Source organism: Clarias gariepinus, chromosome 6 (genome assembly GCF_024256425.1).
Source record: "Clarias gariepinus isolate MV-2021 ecotype Netherlands chromosome 6, CGAR_prim_01v2, whole genome shotgun sequence".
In the NCBI taxonomy this organism is placed as follows: Eukaryota; Metazoa; Chordata; class Actinopteri; order Siluriformes; family Clariidae; genus Clarias; species Clarias gariepinus.
Window position 1 is genome coordinate 8,305,001 of NC_071105.1, and position 24,116 is coordinate 8,329,116.

The following is a 24,116-nucleotide window of genomic DNA, read 5'->3' on the forward strand; positions in this document are numbered from 1 at the left end:
AACAACAAAAACAATAACATAAATAATAATAATAATAATAACACTACTGACAAGAAGAACAAAGACATTAGTAAAACAATTATTCCAACAACAAGAACAAAAGAAAAACAATACAACTACTATTGATCCTTCTACTCCAACTACTCTTCCTCCTCCTTCTCCTCCTATTATTATTATTATTATTATTATTATTACATGCTAATAATGCAAAGAAGAATAATGCTTGAGTAATATGATAACCAAAAAATACAAAATGAAAGCACTTAAATGTATTATACATATATCGCTGGAATAACGGAGGTCTACAGAACACATTAGAATGTAATAGCTCCACTATATAGTCATTATTGCTATTATGTTAAATCATATGTATATATTTTTATTGTTTTACAATTACATGCACAGAATAAATATATTGCCATCTTCAGGTTCTTAAATGCTTTATTAATGTCCTCAAAAAGCAAGTAAAATTACAGCTGTAGGTGTTAATGTGGTAGATTTGTTTGTACAGAAGCTCATGACTTCACCATGGTGATGTTCCGCTTGACTGGACGGCTCCAAATGCTCAGTCAGTGATGTGTTAAAGATAAGCATTTGATCCTCTCCAGTTCCCTTTCTCTGGAGAAGCATTTAGTTATGTGACAGTTCATAAACAAGGCAAAAAAAATTTTATATATATATATATATATATATATATATATATATTTGAGTTTTAATGAATATACTATATAGTATTTACAATTTAATTGTAAATTTAATTAAAAAAAGATCTTTTTCTTTAGTGATATCTAATACATGTTGCCTCTAATATTATTAATATATTTCATAAAAAATGAAATGATGTTTTTGTTGTTGTTTTTTGGCATTCACATCTATTGCATTATCAAAAAAGGGGGGAAAAAACAACAAAATAAACTGACCCCTGCCCTCTATGCACAATGACAAGTCTTGCTTGATCCTGTATACATACAGTACATGTGAGTTTGTGTCATTTTGATACACATAAATTTCCTACTAATTTGAGTGGGAAGACATTACACCATATTGTTTTTAGTGGTTTTTGTTCAACATATTGTTTTTTTTTTTCGATTTCCAACCAGTGTAAAGACCTGAAATCGATACTTGAGTTAAAGTACAAATAACTTACAAAAAAATGACTTTGATAAAAGTTAAATTCACCTTCTAGAATATTACTTGAGTAGATCTTACAGTATCTAATATTTACTGTACTTAAGTATTAAAATTCAATCAAGTATTAACATTTTATGATATTAAATGTACTTAATTATTGGGGGAAAAAAGATCAGCAGGTAGAATTTTAATTATGAACTTAATGTGGCTTCCTTATAGTAAAGAATGATATATCTGGATTCCTACACATTCCTAAACATTAGATTTTGAATTTATTCAGCATGCATTATTTAAGGTAAATAATCAGTGGTGTAGTTAAAAATGTGTACGTACTGTAGGCTAATCATAAACGTTAGCTATTACATGTTAGCCTGGCCATCATGTTAGCCAGATGATAACAACTTACCATCTAACACTGATGCTTTGGCTCCACTAAATCACTAATATCTTACCTTGATGTGCTTTTCAGACTTTCATTAGTGCAATGTTTTCTTTATTGCCACCATAAAATTCATAGAGTTCTTCACTGAAATCAAGGCGGTCGTTGTCTGGTATTAGGGTTGTAACATTAGCAGCAGAACATGCAGAAGGTGCTCCTATTATGGTCTCAGCCATCGTTGCTTCTACTGTGATGATGACATGGGCCTTATGCGCTTGGTCGTTGGCAAAAACAGGCATTACTACACCAAAAAGTACACATTTTGTCTAGGAAACGTAGTAGAGTAAAAGTGAAAGTTGACGGAAATATGACTAAGGAATGAAAGTACCAATACATAAAAATTCTACAGTAATGAAGTTTGTGTAATTTAGTGGAATTGTTATAACATAAATATAAAACTATTAAAATGCTTTTGTTTTAAAATTTAAATAATTTAAACAATAAAATTATTTCCATAACATAAATATAACAATTTAAAGGATATACATTTCCTATTGTTATACATATTTATGCCATATAAATCATTTTATAATAATACATGTACATAAGGATAAAAATGTCCTCCTATAACAGAAAGTCACATATTTATACAATTCTCATTCATGTGCAAGTAATAGACTTCTAATTTTGTTTTGATTTTTACATGTTTTATTCTTTCCCACTAAATGTAATGAACATAATGAAAACGTAACGAATGTAATAGACATAATTATAGATACTCCTTGACAAAGAGAGAGAAAACTGGAAATAGGACTATTCTCGGTAGGCCTTTGAGGAATGAGGTGTGTAAGAATATGCAAATTCTGTTCATGTCACAATGTTTAATTTGATTGTGATCTGATAATTGAAGACAGGTTATAAGGCTTTATGAGTTTTTCTTATTTCAAAACTCATTACACTACCCTGGAAGGGTTTTGCAGAGACATTATGTTGCAATATAAAAACATCCTAAGGGAAAAGTCCACAGAACACAGCTGATCCTAAAAATTGGCTTCATATCCCGTGTACTGTTACAGTATAATTGTTTGATCTAATGACTACTACAATGTGGCAGCTCTCACTAATGTGGATTAACCACAGAGAGGAAATGCTGGTGGCAGAAATTGCGGATTAAAGGTTTTTATTGCCTTTCACCATGGCTGGATGTATAAAAGATGGTAAAAGATGATTTATTTACTGTATATTACTACATTAGACAAATCTGGGCACTAAATAACAAAAGTCTTTTTTTTTTTTTTACTTTTTATGCTGTTCATGAATGATAGATGAAGTGTCTTTTTATATTTACCTCTGCTATATAATAATAATAATAATAATAATAATAATAATAATAATAATAATAATTCATTTAATATGTAATTCTTTTTTTTTCTTTAGACAAAAGCATATTAAGGGAATTTAATATGTAAAATGAATATCCCATATTAAAAATGTTTTTTAAAAAGGCTGCAAAATATACAGAACAAACTACGGGAACCGAAAAAACTTTTAAAGGAATATTATTTAATGAGCATAGACCTATATTCAAATAACAACATGTTGTTATTTGTTTATTTTACTGTTCATTTGTGGCTCCTAATAAACTAATTAATTGCTTTATGCTTGTTAATTTTGTTTATGTTTTTAAATTTTTGCATATTTATTTGTGAAACAATATTTTGTACAATAACAATCCAAGTGTCTTTTATTTGGCCTTGAATAATATTTTAATCATTAATTGATTAAAATATTGTAGCAGGGCTTTCAAGAATACATTATTTTAACTTTGTACCTTTTAGTATGTTTCTTTTTAAATCTTTACTCTTTGTATTGGTAACAAATATATGACTTTGCATTATAATTAAATTTCTTCAGTTCTTCAACAATTTTGTGTGATTTGTCCCTGAATTACAGGTATATTTAATAACAGCAATTTTATTGCCGCATTTATAGACAGTTTAATGGCATATACCGTGTGCTGCAAGAAATAATAATGAAGGTCGTAGTTTATAAATAATAAATATCTCGGTCTATTCCAGTGATATTAGACATGCCATTCCTGCTATACACTGATAAGCCATGACATTAAATCTATTAACCACCTAGGTTTTGGGGCTCCCCTCCTGGGGGTGTGCTGTGGTGTCTGTCAGGCTATTGGGCTTGTTTGTCCTGTGCATCTCATGGGTGCTCAATCAGACTGAGATCTTGGAAGTTTGGAGCCCGGGTCTGGTCTCTAGTCAATGGTGGGCTGTGATGCACTGGGTGTACTGGTGCCTTTTTATGGTTTTTTCTGTGGGCTCAGACTGGTCAGGCTGACCTTTAGCACCTGTGAGTTTTAGATGCGTAGTAGGTGATCAAACCTGCATATCAAAGTCCCCTTTTATAGCTGACACGTACTCCAAACTGACATTTGACCTAAAATGACTCACGTCTCTGCCTGCTTCGTTAATTGTAATTGACTCCATGTAGCATTGTATTTCTTTTACTTTTCTCCATCTTTATAACATGTAATACAACAAATGTTTTGTCCACAAGTTTTTGGAGTGTTTCTGACTGAATTTGCGCCTATGTTGGACGAAAAGGCCTGATTAAGATTGCCCTTTACTGGGGATAAGGGGCCTAAATAAAACAACTGAATACAATATAATAGTAAAAGAAAAAGTACAGGTTTGGCCAAATACTTAAATAATACATATAGTGTAAAAGGATATTTACTCACAACAATGACTTTGTATGACATGAAATAAGGTGTTAATTTCAAGCATCATTTTTAAATAAAAGATAACATATGCTATGGCATGTCTTAAAATAAGAAGGTAGGTGAAAATAACAGAATCTTAACCTTATATACAGTAATAACAATTTAGTATCTTTAGGATAATAACTTGTCAAGTTGAGAATTAAATATTACATTCTTGTAATGAGATAACTTCATAATCTTAAAAAAAAACCAAATGATAAGATATTAAGTAAAACAGCAACACATTTTGAAAGAAGGTGATGTGAATGCAACTTATATCTTCTGCATTATTATTATTATTATTATTATTATTATTATTGTTAATGAATAATTTAATTTTAAATGTAAATAATATATCTTGCAATCACAAGAGAAGAATAGAAAGAAATTACATACCCTTTTTCAAAACTATGAATAACACTTTGTTTCAAGACAAAAAGTAGCTGTTCTGGAGTAGTTCTTGCAAGAACAGCATTGATATATTAATATCGAGTGCATTTGCAAAACCCATCAAGAACCATGATGAAACTGGTTCTCATGAAGACCTTCCCAGGAAAGCAAATACAAAACATTAAATTTAGAGTCACCAGCCTCAAAAATCACCAATTAACAACCAGCACAGCTCAGATTAGAGCTGTTATGAAGGATTTACAGAGTATAAGTAGCAGAAACATCTCAATATCAACTGTTCAAATGAGATTATTGCATATTTTAAATGCCTTTAGCATTGTTGTGTAGAAAGTAATCTAAATCAGAAAAGCCCACTGAATTAGAAGGTGTGTTCAAACTTTTGACTGGTGGAGTATATATTTATGTATAATGTAAGTCAACAAACATATATTAATATATATCTAATATCCTGATCTCTTCCAGAATCCCTCTCTTCCCTTAGCCATTTTAATTGATGTCCGCTCCCCTACTCCAGGACATTCTTTGATGTCATCAATCCATCTTCTTGCTGGTCTTCCTACTTGATGTCTCCTATTTCTGTTTCTCTCTATCATCAGTCTGATTAATCATTCTTCTTCCATCCTGCATAAATGCCCAAACAGAACCAATTTATGCTCCTTGATAACTTTGGCAATTTTTCTTGCCTAAGATCTGTTCAGATTATTTCGTCAACTTTTGTATCCATCTAATTTTCTTTATATAGAATGTTTCTACAGCATTTTATTTCAAAGGCATTTAATTGTGCAATGTCCTTTGTTGTCAGTGTCCAATGGTTCACAGGCATAGAGTAGTTTGGAGAAAACTCACTCACTCACTCATTGCCTATATCACTTTATCCTGTATATAGAGTCGCAGGGGGCTGGAGCCTAACAAAGGCGACTTAGGGCACGAGGCAGGGTACAACCTGGACAGGTTCCAGGGCAAAAAGTTTATTAAACATTTATTAAACTTTTATTTAAAAAGTTAAATAAAAGTTTATTTATTGCAGGGCACACGTATACACACACTACAGCAATGTGGGAATGCTAGTTGTGTGAAACAAACTCAGATTTTTAAGGTGAAAGAGGTTAGCACTGTCCCCTTGCACCTGCAGGGTCCGAGTTCAAGTCCTGCCTCCGGTTCTGTGTGCATGCTTGGTGGTATATATATATATATATACTGTATATTAAAATGTGTGTGTGTGTGTGTGTGTGTGTGTGTGTGCATTCATTCTCTCCATTTATACACACTATACAGACAAAGAGAGAGAGAACATATAGTCAGGATTCAAAGAACTTTATGAATCCCAAAGGGTAATTGCTAATATGCAATGCAATATATATATACATATAGAGAGAGAGAGAGAGAGAGAGAGAGAGAGATTCAATCACACACACACACACACAGTGGTAAGTGAGTGAGAGAGAAACAGAGAGAGGGAGGGAGTGTGTATGTGTGTGTGTGTGTGTGTGAGAAAGTGTTTGTGTGTGTGAGAGAGAGAAAGAGAGAGAGAGAGAGAGAGCGCGCTCTGTCTGCTATGGCGCGAGCACAATATTGGCAACGCTCTCGCGCCAGGTTTGTCAGGAACACGACAGCGGAAAGTCTCCCGTGTTTCTCTTTAAACCGGAAATAAGCGACAGGCGGTGAGACACAGCGCGGACAGAGAGGGAGAGAGACAGAGGGGAAGGAGAGGAAGCGGCTGAGTTCGGAGAAAGGAAACGGACAGAGAGAGAGAGGATAGAGGGATTGGTTACAAAGTTGCGCTGACGGTTTTAAAAAAGAAAAGCGTTGAAACGATAATGGGAGAAAGAGACGCCGCGGTGCGCGCGAGCTGAACGTCCGAGAACGCGGTCACCTCAACTTGTTTATTTGTGTACGGGTAAACAAAAACAACAAAAAAACACCATGCCCGCGAAAACGAAGTACAATTTAGTGGACGACGGACACGACTTACGGATTCCTCTGCACAACGAGGAGGCTTTCCAGCACGGGATTAATTTCGAGGCGAAGGTGAGAGAGAGAGCTGCTTTACAGGGACACGAAACTTCTTCATTTTTCTTTTCTTTATTATTATTATTATTTATTTTTTTTTAGTTTAGATTAAGTTGATAAACTTACCACCTGGTCGCAAGACGTGTAAAGTTGTAATACAATGTTTCTTTGTACCAGCGACGTAAAGGTTCAAATCAGTTACATTGTATCGATTGAACTCGACGCTGCATACAATGTAACTTACTTGGCTGGATACGTTCGAATCGATACAATGTAACTGATTTGAACCTTTATGTTGTTGATAAACACGTTACATTGTATCCAGCACTGAGTTCAATCCATACATTGAATCAGAAAGATGATTTTGTGCTGTTTGTTTGATTTGCTTTCGGCAGTACATCGGGAGTCTGGATGTCGCTCGACCCAACAGCCGTGTGGAAATAGTAGCTGCCATGAGACGGATCCGGGTAAGTTTTCTAGCCTGGGAGGGTCAAGTAAAGTCAGATCGAGTCGAGCCATTTCCTGTTAAAGAGAGCTGTGGAATTAGACGCATTTCAGCCGACAAAATCAGATAGGCACCTTGCCCGCTAAACAAACCTGATCTTCCCTGGCAAACTGAAAGCAACACAAGATGAAGGGACATGTTCGACCTCAAACTGATTAGACTGCTTATTTCAAGTCTGCCTGTATTCATTAAATCATTTCCCCGATAAGCCAAATTTTTAAAGAGCTTCAACAGGACACTGTGCTCGTCTCAGGACTGCGAGAATGCTTGAACCTAAAGTCTGGTTCGTTTCGATCAGTGAGAACACAAACGTTCCATGCTCAGGAACTAGCATTGCTCAGGAATTGGGTGCACATGTATGAGATTGAAGGATGAGATTGGATGCGCATGGAGATTGGATGGACATGGATGATGATCTTCCATTCTTGGCTACGACTGCTTCCATGTCTAAATCAATTCCCTGCCTGAGTAAGATCAAAGAGGTGGTCTAAGGTGTAGATCAAACTACGTATGAAAGCAGTCGTACCTGAGGACGGAAGCAGATCACTGTTTAGACGTGACATCATCAGTGCTGTCGGTCTTGAGCGTGTACGCACCAGTCTCATCCTCTGATCATTGATCAACAGGATAGATTTGTAAGTTTATATGTTTAACATAAAACACGTTACTTTAATTAAGTGGCCATCAGGTGATTGGATGAGTGTTCCCCTTTTGAGTCTGGTTCCTCTTAAGCTTTCTTCCTTTTGTGGTCTCTGGGAGTTTTTCCTTGCTCGTTGGGGATTTCAGCCCACATCCAGTTTCCTGTAAAGCTGCTTCAGGCTACACGTTTCTGTTGTGTGCTTACACATTAAAGCTACACATATAGCTATGCATGTAGCATGTGTGTGGCAATGTTTATAGACTTGCTTGCTAATGTTATGTACAGCTAAAGGGTTAAAAGCAAACTTCACTAGGGTTCACAGCACCAAAACGTCCACGTCCATCTGCTTTCCAGGTCATCCCTAGTGCCATGATTTAAAGTACTCATGGCACAATAATTTTAATTATAAGGATGCACAGAATGGGGTTGTGGTAGCTCACTGGTCAAGGCATTGGTCTGCTGATCAGAAAGTCACAGGTTCAAACACTAGTATCACCTAGATTTTTTTTTTTTTTTACTGTTAAGCCCTTGAGCAAGACCCAACTACATTATACAACTGCTTAGTTGTATAATGAGATGAAATATAAGTCGCTATGAATAAGGGTGTCTGCCAAATGTGTTTAAATGTACATGAGCAACATGTCAAAATGCACACAGTGGCCATCTTGCACAGGGGAAAAAAAAAGCAAATTTAAAGTAGGTATTGTTTTGCAGCTCAATATCTGTACACCAGAGGCATCAACTTATCTTTGCTACTTCCTTCCGAGCTTTGTTTTTCTTCCTCAAAGTCTTTGTGGACATGTAATGAGAAACTCTGTTATATGTTTAAACACCTAATTGCAGGTAGGAACTAAAGTAGTCAGTGGGGAATTTGAGAGCACCACGGGCTCAGCTTGACTCATGTTAGCCAAACATTTGGTTTTAACACATCGTACCTGATTAGCATAGAATTGAAAAAAAATCCTAAATATAGATGTAGATCTGTCACTTGTACGTCTGTCACTTACTGTATAATCATGAAATCATGCATTAAAATAGTCTCTTTTATTGTCTCGGTCATGTCCATAACATGACAGAGCTTCCTTCTTCGTATATCAGAGAATGAATAAGCAGTAGTATCAGACATGGTTTTTTCTACCAAACCATCAGAGACCTGTGTATGATATTTGAAAGGAAAACAGATCGAGCCATGACTAAGCACAGCGAAGGAAAGAAATTCCCAGAGCTTATAAACTTGCGCTTACTCATCAGCTGAGTAACAGGGTAAAGTGTGTAGTGCCAGGTGCATGACTGCAGGTCGATGTTTTAGAGAATAACCTTTTGGACTGGTGCTGTCATTTTGAAATCCTTTCCTGCAGTGTAACATGTGCTGTTTCTGCCAAGTCAATATCCACATCCAACTTGTCGGTATGAAATATTCACACAGCTCCGCCTTGTAAGTAAAAGTACAGATGATCACAAATCTCTCAAGTCTTAATCTTAACCGTTTATACAAACTGACGAAGTGTGTATTGCCTGATCTGAGCTTTCGAGCAAACGTTTTCCTCTTCAACGTACTAATTTGTTGTTATCGATTCACAACACGTGTATTCTCACTAGTGCTCCATCATTCTCTTATGCTGTGACTGCCGTGCTTTAGCTTTTCAGGTCCACCTCACACTTAGTGACAAGGACACACAATGTTAATCTTTTGCTCAATGTTTTTGTTGTAAATAATGGAAATGCTCTTTGTTTTTACACCCCTATATGGGTCTGTCCCTCATCTCCCAGTCACCACTCGAACTTTAAGACAATGTCTTTACAGTGAACCATTGTTAGATGAAGAGGTGTCAGGAATTCAATGGCTGTAAAAAATTTTTTTTTAAAAAGCTTTGTTTTTGCAGGGCCTTGGTTTCCATCACACCAGCACACATTGGGTGCAAATGATCCTATTAACCTTTTCAGCATGTTGGACCCCCTGCCATGGCACGGCAGCTGCTGGAGAAGGGCCAGGCATTTGTAACACACATTTAAAAAGGGATCATGTTTTTCAACCGTGTTCCGTAGAGAGAGAAAGTTGTAAAAGCTCCAAAGTGGGACGCCACTTAAGCAGATGGCAATTGGTCAGCTTCTTGTTTAGCATTGTGGGAGAGGAAGGGTTCTAGAGAGAACCACCTACATGAGGAACCTCTAAAGATATCGGAGATATTTATGATGCTAAATTTTTTTTTTACTATATTGCTGAATCTTTAACCCAACATAATTTTTTTATCCAGAAATCTGTTTTACTTTATTGATCCCAAAGGACATTCTAGAGGAAATGTGCATTTACACTACAGATGTAACAGCTATATGTGTCTCTGATCAAAGCGATCAGAGAAAAATGTGTCTTTGAGGCACACTCGACCACAACATGACACTTGTGAGAGTAAAATTTCTCTTTATTTCTCTATATAATCCCCCATTACACTATCCCAAGTGTTACTAGTGCTTGGATACCTTCAAGATAGAAAGTTTTCTCAGTATGCCAGACCTGTAATCGGGGGACATGTCTGAAACGCTGGCCTCCAGAGAACTCCCTTAATGGCCCAAACATGTGGCAATAACTCTCAGCCAAGTTGGTGAATGATTGAGTGTACGGTTCCTGTAGAAAGATGCATCTCTTCCGAAAATTGGTCACAAGTTATCCGTCGATTTTAAAGAATCAGGCGTTTTACTAGTTAAATATTCTGGGGAATGACTGCATTGGGTTAAATGTTTTACTGAAGCATTTTTACTCCTTCATTCATCCAAAATTTCATAAAAGTCCCGTTTTTTTACTTAAATTTCCTCAAGGTCTTTATTTACTACCTAAGATTTATGGAACCCATAACTTTACATTTTAAGTAGTAGGATTTAACATCACTCATTACCTTTTTTTCAAAAAATATTAAATTATTACATACAGTAAAATCTCTACATCTCAGTATTTTTTTATATTACTCCAGATATAAGTACAGTACAATCAGCAGTGGCTCTGGGGTTATACCCGGACACACTGAGGACCGGCCGCAGACCCAGCAAAGTTACCAAGGATCAAACAGAGTGCTGACAAAAATACTGTAGAAAAAGCAATCAATGAAAAAGAAAAAAAAAAAAAAAAAAAGGAAAAAAATGGCTGCAGTCCAGTGACTCAGTGACATGAATCTTCACAGCTCCTGTAGCAGATCTTCAGTTGCAGCCAATCACACACACATTTATCTAAATGATTTAGCCAAAGGCAGCTTGTTGAGGAAGAATGGAGGTTTCACAGATGTGTGATCTGGTGTAATTAGTGAACAAATGACAGGGATAGTTCAAAGAAGAGAGAGAGAGAGAGAATGCACTTGAGATGCTTCAAGTTTAGAATCTGGCTGAAGTCACTTTTAAAATGATGCTCTTTAGTTACAGCAATGAAATGATCACTGATGGTTAAAAACTAATGGTTAAAAGTTAGCTGTGTTCATTATTAAGTAAGGAAGCTATACAAACTTAAGTGTACTGTATTTTTGTATGGTAACTGCTGAGCTAGTCTACTTGTTATTCTGTTATTGAAATATAATACAGTTCATATGATGACTGAATAAGTATTGTTTTGTGGTTAGCGTTCCGAGAGAGCATGCTGTTTGCGTGCGAAGGATTTTTTCGTTTGTTTAAGTCGATATTCTCGGGGCTTCAGTGTTAACATGATGAAAAAGCATCGGCTGTAGACTCGAAATTAACTTTCAATCCAGACAGGCCGTGTGTGTTCAGACTGTAATTGAAAGATTTGATTTGAAAAAAGAAAAAAAAAAACCCAAAACAAAACAGAAGCCTCTCTACAAGTAGACTACAAAAATCAACATGATTGCGGAAGAAAAGGAAGAAATAATATTGTCTCTTTCTCCTGTTCGTTTCTCGCTGCAGACGCATAATGAGCCGAGATTCTTTCTGGCTTAAAGGATTCATCTCTTTGCTAATCTAACATTGCTTTCTCAATCGCCACCAATTTTATTAAACAGTTGAACAGATAACGGGAAAGAAGTGCCTGGATTGTGGAATACCCTAATTGGCTAAATTGCAGTGAGCTCTGACCCAGTTTTATTTTCCCCGACAACAATGTCAGGAAGCAGTAGAATGAGAGAAAGATTGATACCCATCATGCATAATTAAATATTGGATATGAAAGCCTAAAGGCCCTGCAGATATCTCTGTATAGGAAATGGGTGTAGGATCTATTGGGAAATTAAAGTCTAGAAGGGAAACAATAGCTGGCTGTTTTTATTACACTGACTTGCAGGTTACATCACACCATCTTACCAGACTTAATCATTTCCATTTTTTCCCTTTAGACCACAGATATGTACGTTAATTGAAGAACGTCATATCTTTTAACCACTTTGGCGTATCTTTCCTATGCGTATCTTGCATATTTTTCCCTATTATTTGTTCCTTTCTTTGATCTTTTTCCCTCTGGAGCTGAACATTAAGCATGGCACCAAAGCTGCATCTTTTTTTCTTTCTTTTTTTTCCCAAGATGATCTGTTTGGAATTCCTCCACTGACTGGGATTAACTGGAGTATTCTCATTCATCGAAACAGCAGTAAAAGCTTTCCTAAGCTCCCCATGTGTCAAACACTCATATTTAATAGGCAGCATTGAGACTAATGATATTTCTTCTTTCCTGGCAGTAATTACGACCTGATTCATTTGTTTTTTTTGATGGTAAAGATTGCGAAGCTAGAAACCGCTGACGATCTCCGATGTTTATTTTACTGTCTAGTTGGAATAGAGTTGTTTTATATTTACAGACAGCTGCTTTTGGCCTTTATCTACTACACTGTGTGATTGAGTATTTGGGAGGGGATTTACCCCCCGGTCCCATACAATATTTATCATGTTAGCTAGGTGCCGATTCGATTAATATTGTGATTCTGTGTCACATTTTTTTTCTTATCTTCTTAATTTTAAGACCTTATACCTTTAAAGAATGTCATAACTTAAAAAATTTATACCTTAGATTAATTCAACAGCTTCACTACTGAAGTGAACATAGATAATTAAATGAATTAAAAACTAATGGTTAAAAGTTAGCTGGTTATTTAAATTTATCCAAATTTTGACAAATTTGAGTGTACTGTATTTTTGTATGGTAATTGCTAAGCTAGTCTACTTGTTATTGTGTTATAGAAATATAATACAGTTCATATGGCGACTGAATAAAGGCCATTCTATATTACGTTTCTCACTTAAAAATGCAGTGCATCATTTAAACAATATCAATGAGATCAATGAAAAAAAATTTTTTGATATTATAACAAATCATTAAAACTAACATCAAATACAAGAGTTTCCTTTTAACTTAAAATAAAATGCTAGATTTTTCATGAGCACATGTATCTCTGTCATCCACCATTACTATTAATTCTAAACAAACTTAGCAAATCATACAATCATACATACAGTGTATAGTTCAGAGAGTACCACCTGTAGGATTATATAGAAACGAGGTTTTACCGCCTCGAACGCTTCACACTCAGCTTCTAATGCGCGTTCCGAGACAAATTACCACACGCTGTGTTTTGAGACTGGTGGAAGTGTGTGTATTAAGTGGGTTTTTGAGACTAATTCACTTGCAGAATTTGGAAAAAAAGGCCAATTGGAGGCTTTTTAACATATACACATTTTGATAATGTAATGCCATGAAAATGTGTTTCTGCCGCACCACTCAGAAGCTCGTGCGCTCAGCATGAACTCGGTTCTGTCCAATGTGATCTGTCATGTCTGACTGAATTGTTTCTCCTTATCTGTATTGAATATTATAAATGTTTCCACACCAGAGCCACTTTTAAGTGCTTATCTAAATGATTTGGTGCAGTTTGGAAGTTTGTGTTTGTTTGGACCAGGCCTAAATCCTCATTGTTTATCGTTTGATCATCATCATCATCATCATCATCGTAGTTACCTCTGCTGACCCATGGCCAGATTTCCTTTTTCTCACACACTCTCTCTTTTGTCCTTAGGATTAATGACGTCAGTCCATTCATCCCTTCATGCACCCTTTTATAACAACGTGATAAATGGCGACAATGAGATTTTATGTGGAGGCTTTCTCAAATAAGAAGAATAATTCAGTGATTTGTTTTGCTTCCTTTTCATTTTAATCAGTTGATATGATCATAGTGTCAACTTTCAAACATAGTGCCCTTGTAACTAGATAAAAGTGTAACAAAATAAAGGTATCTTTTAACATAATTAAGTAAGTAATTCTTAATAAAATCGTAACAATTAAAAGGATGAAACTTTCTTTCTTTTCTTTCTTTTTTTACATTTATCTCAGTATTTTATAGAAAAAAATATTGTTTTAAAAATGCATTAAGCAGGATAAGTTTTTTTTTTTCAAGACAAGGTTCTTCAAAGTTATTTTGAACAATTCTTACCCAAATTTATGAAGCTCCTCCCCCTAATTTCTATGTGAAATTATCTGTCTGGGAAATTATTCGCAATAAAAATGAAACATTTTGGACTGGAAATCAGTTTTAAGGTTAATGCATTGCTTTTTATTATTTTATCATTTCTATTCTTTTATTTTTTATTTTATCATAATCTAATAATAGATTAAAATAAAAGATTATTAATATTGTACTAATAATCTTCCAGGTTATTTGCATACAGTAAGGCAAATAAATTGCCTATTGCACCTTTAAACATCTAATTAATACCATGAATACTTTAAACGAATAATATTTGTATCCTGCCATTCGTATTGCCTGCCTGTTTCTTTAAGGGAAGCTTGGAGGAATGTGCATGGAGTATTTGACATTTCAAACCCCTGTTCATCGTTCTCCTTCAGTCTAAGTTACTGTCAGTGCCTGTGTCTTTGATGAGAGCGGCACGGTGAAGAGCCCTCCTAATGCGATGAGTCAAGACTATCACAGAAGTCTGAAAAAAAGTCTGACTTTTTACTTTTCTTTTTTTTTTTTATTTACATAAACTTACTACACTTTTTAATGACGGGTCCACAGGTGTTACCTGGGGCAAATCTTAGTGTGGCAGACTGGAGAACGTGTTCACATCCAGAAATGTGGAATTAAATGTTGGAGCAGAGGTTGACCTCAATTTTACTCACAGCGTGGGGTGAGCGAAGTTAGTTGTGGGAAACGCAAGGCATCTAATAAACCAGGTGAATTCCATTGTAAGGGGCCATGAAACAAGTTTTATATGCATCTTGTTTTTTTTTTTCTTTAGTATGAGTTATATAAAATATAATATAGAATTTCTTCAATTAAGGAGCATTTAATATTTCTTTTTTAACTTATAAACACACCTGTGCATCATATACTGAATGTGTACCATGGTGTAGCCCAAGTAAATTAACTGAAGATGATAGTAGGCTAGAATTAAAATTTGTATTTATTATTTATATTATATTTATAATATTATTTTTTATATTATTATATTACCATTTTTACATTATATATAAAATATATTTTATATAATTTATTGTTTTATTATATGGTCTTTTTCTCAGTAAAAGGAATGGAATAAAAAATTAAAAGCATGGAATAGAGTGTAACAGAATAAAATAAAAACGATGCAGCTGATGTAGAACGGAATCAAACCATGGGATGGAATGCAGTGGAATGGGACAAATGGAAAAAGGACAAAGGGAGCAATATAGTATAGTAGTATACACTGGAATACTACAGATCGATAGAGAATAGAATGGTATGATTGGATGGAATGTTTTTTAATGGAAAGGTATTGTAAAGGTATAGTGTTGTAAATTAAAACTGTATAGACTGTAATAGAAAATATTTAATAATGTAGAGTAGAATAAAATGTAATAATATAAAAACAAAAGGGTTGAGTATGAAACATTGATATGAGTAGGATAGTAATAAATACTGTAAAATAATTGAGAAGGGAGGAGTGCTGTAGAGCAGTATGGAATGGAAAGGAGTACAAGGGAATAGACTTTAATGGACAAGAGCACTCTGAAATATTATGCAATGGAAAGGGGCACTATGGAATGGACAGGAGTACTGTCGAATGGTATGGAATGGACAAGAATACTATGGGATACTATGGAATAGAAAGGTGTACATTGTATGGAATAGACAGGAGTACTGTGGAATGGTATGGAATAGAAAGGTGTACATTGTATGGAATGGACAGGAGTACTGTGGAATGTTGTAATTAATGTAATAAAACAGTTTTAATAGGATATGATGCAATTAATTAGAAAAGAATCAAATCAGTGAAAAGGAATGAAATAGAATCAAAATCAATAGAATGGAACATTATGGAATAAATTACAATAGATTAGAAAAATGTTGCCTAAATTATTGTAATTAAATGGAGGATAAAGTATTGGTGTAGAATTAAATTAATGAAATAATATCGAAATGGGATTGAATGAATCTGCATGGAATAGAACTGTATAGAGAGTCAATTCATATGGAAGAGAATATTTTTTAAAGTGGATTGGAATAGAATGGAATGTAAATAAATAGTGTGGAATTGATTGTGATGGAATAAAATAGAATGGATGTGAACTGAGAACTGGCAAAGTGAAAGCATATGAAAAAAGACGAATGGAATACAATAGACTGGAGTGATAAAGAGTGGAGTGAAGCGTAATCCAGGTAAATGTCCTGGAATGCACTGGAATGGAACATAGCAGAATGTGAGCTTTTCCTCAGATACACAGGAGCTCTCTTGCGTGTGGAGCTAAAGTACTTATTGACTGAACTCTTAGGGTAATGTGTAAATCCATTCCCTGATTTGACTCTGAAAGAAACAGCCGAAGCTCGTCCTTGAATTGAGATAAATAGTTCTGTATCAGTGAAAGCAGTGATGAGCAGGAAATGAGGAAATTCATGCTCTTGTCTAATAAGTGTACTGCTCAGTACCTGACCCGGTATTTATCTTCATATCTCTTCGCTTTGACTCGTCAGTGTTTTTTTCCATCTATCAGAAATCATGTCGCAGGGTAGCGGTTCCAGTTCTTTTTTGGTTTGGGGGGAAATCTGACTTTTTCTACAATATATTCTAAATATTTTGTATATTTTTTTGCCCTGTCTGTCTGTTTATTTCAGAGAGAGAGAGAAAGAGAAAGAGAAAGAGGTGCACATTTGCTGTTACTGTGAACTGAATAAGAAAACCAAGGGATAGTCCAGCCAGGTCCCTGCTTAGCCATAGTAACTGAGTTCTCCCAGCTCCTAAATGTGATTACCATAAGTTCTCAGTTTTCTCACGTCAGTCATCTGGTGAAAAGTCTTGCTCGGTACATGGGCAGCGTTTCCATGCACGGTCCTCCTTTGCTGTAATAAATGAACACTAGGTTTTAATCTAATGCTCTATTTTAATTAATGTCTGCGTTTGTTAGAATTAAAGCTCGTTCTCTCTGATCTTTTTCCTCCCAAGGGATCATTAAATATCCCAGACGTAAGTATTCACGAAGCAGACCCTGCGGCCCACACACGTTCTCTGCTTAATGTTAATAATCAATCAGCCTCAACAAATTGGGAAAAAAATGTCTCTAAGGTTAGTTTGGTCAAATGGGACGTCTGGGTTAACACTACAGTGCATTTCAATTCACAATTCTGATTGGTCATAAAGCAGTTATAATTAAAAAAATATACATTTTTTTTTTTATTAAATCAGCTTATACTGTAGTTCCAGTTTTTATTCAAATGATGGTTAATTTTAATGCACTTACACGTATAAAACTCAAACGAACACAGGTACATTGTCATGTATGTGCAGCGTACGTTTAAAAAACGCCAAGCAATAATCATGGAGACAAAAGTGAAAATAATGGAGAGGATGGAGCGAGGTGAAAAGATGACAGACATTTCTTGTTATTTTAAAATGAATCGTTCAACCATCAAAACGATTCCAAAGAATAAGAACAAGCTCATGGAACATGTCAGTTTTATATAGTACCTAGGCATGGTTTGTTGGACATAGGAACAAATTGGACTTACAAACAAGCTCTTGGAGCAGAACTTGTTCGTATGTTGGGGAGTTACTGTACTATAAAAGAAAATCATGACATAATGACATAATAAGAAACATTTCCATAAGGATTATTGTTAAAAGCCCTATACAAATAAAATGAATTGAATTGAAATTAATCTGTGTTACAGTTCATGGTTGTCAAGACACTGCATGAAACCCAATTATAAAATGGGAGGTTTGCGACAGGAAGGGGATCCGGTATCAGACCTGTGCCAGAGCTTGCATATAAAATGATTTAAAGCCTACGAAAGGAAAATCCACTTCCTGTTTGTAGCACTGACGTCTCCCACATTACAGCCAAGGTGTTTTATTTTTCTCATATTACAACGGCAACTTAATTTTCTTTATCTTTCTGCAGCCTGTGTGATTCACTTTCGGTATGCTTTAAATAAATACGAGCTGTGTTGTCTTTCTGCTCTGTAGTAACCTTTCTAGTGGATTTGTTTGAAGCCCAGGAGTCTGAATGTCAATTTCCTGTTCATTCATAACTCATTCATCTGACAGCATATCATCTTCCTGAAACTAAACTAGTGTCTGATTCAATTTGGGATGATATTTTCATAACCCATCACTAAAAGCTTTAACCATGTTGTCTAAGTTTCACTTTATTTTGAAGCATTTATTCTATATTTCTCATCACCTTTTAATCTATGAATGAATAAATATGTAAATTAGTGTCCGCTGTCAAGGTAATGTTTTCAACCTACGACACGAACCTGGATTTGACGTTGGAAGTTAAAATTTAAAATGTACTATTTGTAAATCAAGCAGCAAAAACTAGGAAGATAGTACTGTGCAAAAGTATTGAGCCCCCCTCATTACTTTATACTGAATTACATTAAATGATGTAAAAAATAACAACCTCAGCAGCAACCTCATTTCACATAGAGTACATTATATATCGCAACTTATTTCATAAAAAAGAAATGTATACAATCCCATCTACCATAATCTGGTTTAACTTTTCTTCTGTCATTTCTTCTGTAGAATCTTTGCCTATCCGAGCACTAAGTACCTCTTCCATAGAGAGAGAGCTCGGCCAATCAGCTCTCTCTAGACCTCCGGCTGAGCAACACTGAGCAACTGCTCCTAGATTTCTGCACCCACACAATCCAAGTATTTTAAAATCTCATTTGTCATACTCGACAGCAGTGTCCTTTTTTATCTGTTGCATCGGACGCTGATAAAAATCATCAAGCATGATCGCGTAGACATTTTTACATTATTATGTGACGCACACCGTAGCCAAGGCTTTATAACAAACACAACACACACATGAGCCCCGTCTCTGGGCACTTTAATCAGCGTTCTTACTGGCTCACTGACGCTGATGAGATTTCCACCTTAGGTGTGGAAATTTGTTAACGAATGACGAGGCAGTTTCCGATGAAGTTTAGAATCAAGTCGCTCAGTGCCATAAAAGCGTCAAAGTTTGATACCCAGCTTTACATAGTTGTACTTGCTATAGAGTATCATCAGGTCTTACACCTGAGAATGGAATCTATGCCATGGTTGATTAATTTCCCTATAACGGCATACCTTGTTGTGTTTATAGGAATAAGTGCGTCAGATTTATCCTTCAGTGTAAGAAATACAGTTGCTGCTTTTAAAGAATCCAGTGTTCAGTAAGAGCTCTTGTAAAGGAAGTGTGATTCAGAGTTGCAGCGATGTGCAGAGAGCTATGATTTATAGCCACAGCGAGGTCTTCTTTTCTTCTGCTCACAGCCAGAGCTCTGTCTGCTACCCGGAAGGAGCCGTTCGGACATGGCACTGTTATTTTGACAACGTAATTAAACTCTGTGGAACTGTAGTTGGCGTCGCTTTGTTCAGTTAAATTCGGCCGAAGTTCACTTCTGTCATGTATCTATGGGTTTTCTATAAGAGCAGCTCGGAAAGTAGTGCTTAAGGCTTATATTAACTCTACTAACTCTGTGTTTCTGTAGGAACAACATGGACATTGAATATAACAGAAGTCTGATAATAAACTAATTAAACTGCTGATATTCAGCAAAAACAAATATTTAATTGTGAAACAGGCGAAGGTCAAAACCGGTGAGTTGAGAGAGTCCGTAATCCAAGTTTGTAGTTAAGAGACAATTCCAGAGGTCGGCAACAGCAAACCCGAGAAGGCAATAAATCCGAGAGGCGAGGTCGGTGAAACAGAGCGTGGTCGAGATCCAGAAAGTCGAAACAGAAAAGAACGCTGTAATACTGGGCATGAGTAGCACACAATAATCTGGCACCGTGGTGGTGTCAGAGCGTGTATTAAATAGGTAGTTGGGATGATTAGAGATTGAGAACAGGTGTGATGAGAGCGGTAAAAATCAAGGGGCGGGGTGGATATGGAGCGGGAGTGCGCCGGTGATCATGAGACGTGGGCGTGACCTGGCATGCCGTAACATAGAATTGTTATGTTGTAACTGATGAAAAGTTTGTGTTTCTCTGGGACGTACCAGAGTATTAAAGGAAACGACACACTGTGATAGTATGACGTGTGAGTGATTATTTCAATGTTGGAAAACTTCAAATTCAAATTTTATTTGTCACATACACACTCATTCACCGTGAAATGCTTAAACGACCGCCTGTGACCTTGAAAATAAAAAGATTATTAATAGTCATCCAAGAGTCTCCACTTACTCTAGCCTCACACACACACACGCACACACACACGCACACACATACACAGCGCCTGCGCGCACAAAGGGAAACGCTTCTCCGCCGGGATTTATTTTTTACTTTTTTGAAAGGTAAATGCAGGATAATTTGTGGTATTTTTACTTAATATTTTGTATTAATTATTTTAGGTATTTATTTTTTTGGGCTGTAGAACGAATAATTTAGTTTTCCATTATTTCTTATGGAAAAATTTAATTTGGTTTATGAGTGTTACAAGTTTTGGAATACAAGCCCACTTCCGGAACGAATTATGCTTGTAATCCGAGGTTCCACTGTATAAAGAAAAACCTAGCTGTACAAATATAAAGCAGAGATGATTTCTGTACAAATATAGAAAAATATAGAACGTTTTGTTTGGAGATGAAATAGAAATGTCCGGGGTTGTGCCACGAGCAAAAAAAAAATATATATAGAAATATGTGTGAATATGCATGAATGTCTAAAATGAGTGCAAAAAGACAAATGCTCATATGTGTGTAATGTGCAAAAAAGGTTTACGTTTAAAGGTTTCTGATTTAAAAAGGTTTAAAGGTTTCTGATTTAGAGATCGTATCGCCTGCGAGAAGAAGCTCTTCCTCAATCACCCAGAACCGCTTTCCTTACCGCAACAGAGAGAAGAGTTCACTGTTGGGGTGGCTGAGGTCCTTTACGGTTTTCCTGGCCTTGGTCCAGCACCGCTTGCTGTAGATCGAGTGCAGGTCAGGGAGCTCGGTGCGGATGATGCGCTCAGCTGATCGCACCACCCTCTGTAGAGCTCGTCTGTCCTGCATGGTGCTGTTCCCGAACCAGGTCGTGATGTTCAAACTTAGTTGAACAGTAACAGCAGTTCACATTGGACTACATTGTACCACTTTGTCACTGGTTATTTTCCTCCCAAGTTGGATTGTGTGTCATGGCTTAGATTATTATTTTATTTCCTATCATGTTCTAGATAGGGCTCACCCATGTTTGTTGAAGACAAATGCAATCCCACCCATGAAGCTGTTAGATCACCCAGTCCATCTTGCTATTGATTTGGCTACAGATATTAAAAGAGGAAACGTGTTAGTTGAAGACACTTGCTTGCAGGCGGCCTGACTAATTTTTCCCTCGGTTACTTGATCTCAGTCACATGGCAATAACAGTGAAATCGCTCCACTTTCTGTCCAGCGATCGTCTCATTCTGACATTTTGTGATAGCCTTATAGCTGTATACAGCACAGTTAATATTGTGAAAAGAATTATTGTTAGAAAATGGCTTTCCGGCTGAGGTCTTACAATGATTTAAAGTCAGTGAAATGGACGTAAACCATTATGATGTCTTAGAACTCATCCAGCAAGGAGGAGTGGTATTTTAAGCACAATTTATGACATTATTTAAAACATCAGTGGTGCACGGTATAATACATATTACTTGTTGAGTTTCAAAGATCAGCCATAACCATAAAAACCCAACTGCCAAAACAATTCTTGATCCATAAAGGCATGGACCCTTCCACAAAAGCTCTAAAGGTGTGCTGTAGTATCTGGTGCCAAGATGTTATCAGCAGATCATTTGAGTCCTGTAAGTTGTGAGGTGAGGCCTCCAGTGTTTGTCCAGCACATCCCATGGATGCTGTACCAGCTTTCCTGGTTATCTTCCTCGGAACACTTTTGGTACTGCATGCAGGGAACACCTCGCTAGTTTAGCCGTAACAATTTGGCCCTTGTCAAAGTCGCTCTGATTCTCACCCTGGATTTCCACACGGAGCGGATCTCTGATGTCTCATGTGTAATGTGGTTTTCTTTCACCCTCTGTGTGGCTTCATGACTCAACCAGGACAGTTTCAGTTGCAGAGCGGCTAGACTTCACAATTAGCCTGATATGAATATTCATAAGGAAAACAGTCTGAACTCGCGGTTGTTTCGAGACCTTCCTTTGAATACATTTACTCTACGAGTCAAAAGTTTGAACCTTCTAATTCTGTGGTTTTCCTGATTGTGATTTCTTTCTACACTGTAAAACATTGCTGAAGACAACCAAAATATGCAGTAATCTCCTTGGATCAGTTAATATTGGGACAAATCAGCTACTTATCCTTTATAAAGCCTTCATAACAGCTCTAATCTGGGGTGCTGTTTGTTAATTAGTGATTTCTGGGGCTGGTGACTCTAAATGACTAAAAATTAAACTTTGAATTTGCTCAGTCGGGTTAACGCAGTGGCACCAGCAAGTTTACACTATTGAGCCCTTGAGCAAGGCCCCTAACCCTATTTGCTCCAGGGTTGCTGTATTCTGGCTGACCCTACGTTCTGACCCCAGCTTCATAACTGGAATATGCGAAAAAATAATAATTTCACTGTGCTCTATGTGACAAATAATTAAATAATAATAATAATACCAATTATAATAAATGAACGCAATAAGATAAAATTTTTGTCTTGCTTTTCTGGCAAGGTCTTCATGAGAGCCAGTTTCATCATGGTGCTTGATGGGTCTTGCAAATTTTTAAAAAATACTGTTCTTGAAAGAAATATTCCAGAACAACTGGATTTCATGTCTTAAAATGTACAAAATGTATCCATTTAGCCATATAGGAACCTCTGTAGTCCAACTAGGGACTGTTGAGGCCAATGGTGACCATTATATTTATTCCCATTTTGAACGATAATGGTAGGTCAGGTCCGGTCAGAAAATATATCATAAAACAAAATGAATTAGAAGGCATTTTTGGCTTTAAATGTTTCATCCAAAAAAACAAACAAAAAAAAATAACCCAAAGCTTTTGGACTGTGCACTTTGATTGTAACAAGATGGTTACGATCATGTTATTCACTGCACCTTTCGGTGGTTTTAATCTTATGGCTGATCAGGGATCAGGAAGTTTTTTACAAGACCTTATGCACTTTGTTGTTTTTTTTTCATCTTAATGTGCTTTTGCAGGTTTTATGAGACAGATCATATTCATGAATACAGTTCAATTGATCTTAAATTGGGTAATAAACTAAGCACAGGGAATTTGATTGCTAACTCCTAAAGGTATGTTCGATAAACGCGTTTCTTCTTATTGCTTCTCACAAAGGCTGTAGGTCTCACACAAGGTCATGATATGATAATCTGCCAATTTCTGATCAGTTCTCATGTTTCTGCCTGTGCTTCAGCAGACTCATTGTTCATTAGGATGATATAGTGTAAAACTCATTAATATGTATGTACCAGATGTGTTCCATAAGTACTGTATTTAGTTCTCTTGGTTACAGTGACCTTTACTTATCAGCGTTAACGTTAATGTTCTGAATTTGTGTCCATCGAGAGTAAGGAACACAAGGTGTCTGTGGTTGCACATCCTCAGCTACCACACTGCATTCAAATCGGAATAGAGATAAAAAGATAATAAAATAATTATATCCCAGCATTAGAAGTGTTCAGTCCAGTTCAGATTATTGAGGTTCAGACTGTTCGCTCCAGTAATGATCTGAATATGGATTCTCTTTGATTTATCTTTTGGAAGAGCAGATTTTTCCCCCCGTTTCTCCAAGTGTAACAATCTAAAGCAAGTATTAGTGAAAGCTACAGTAAGTGTAGGTGTGTAAGAATCCCTCGGTGCTTGCTTTTATGCCA

At 36.1% G+C, this 24,116-nt stretch overlaps 1 protein-coding gene across 1 annotated transcript in view; it reads left to right on the forward strand.

Moving 5' to 3' along the window:
- Positions 1-6,243: 6,243 nt before the first annotated feature.
- nos1apa (nitric oxide synthase 1 (neuronal) adaptor protein a) overlaps positions 6,244-24,116 on the forward strand; it is a 132,025-nt gene continuing 114,152 nt past the window's right edge. The window contains exons 1-2 of the mRNA XM_053498459.1: positions 6,244-6,728; positions 7,106-7,177. Coding sequence (XP_053354434.1) covers positions 6,624-6,728; positions 7,106-7,177 — 177 coding nt within the window. The 5' untranslated portion in view covers positions 6,244-6,623. The remainder of the gene's footprint in view (positions 6,729-7,105; positions 7,178-24,116) is intronic.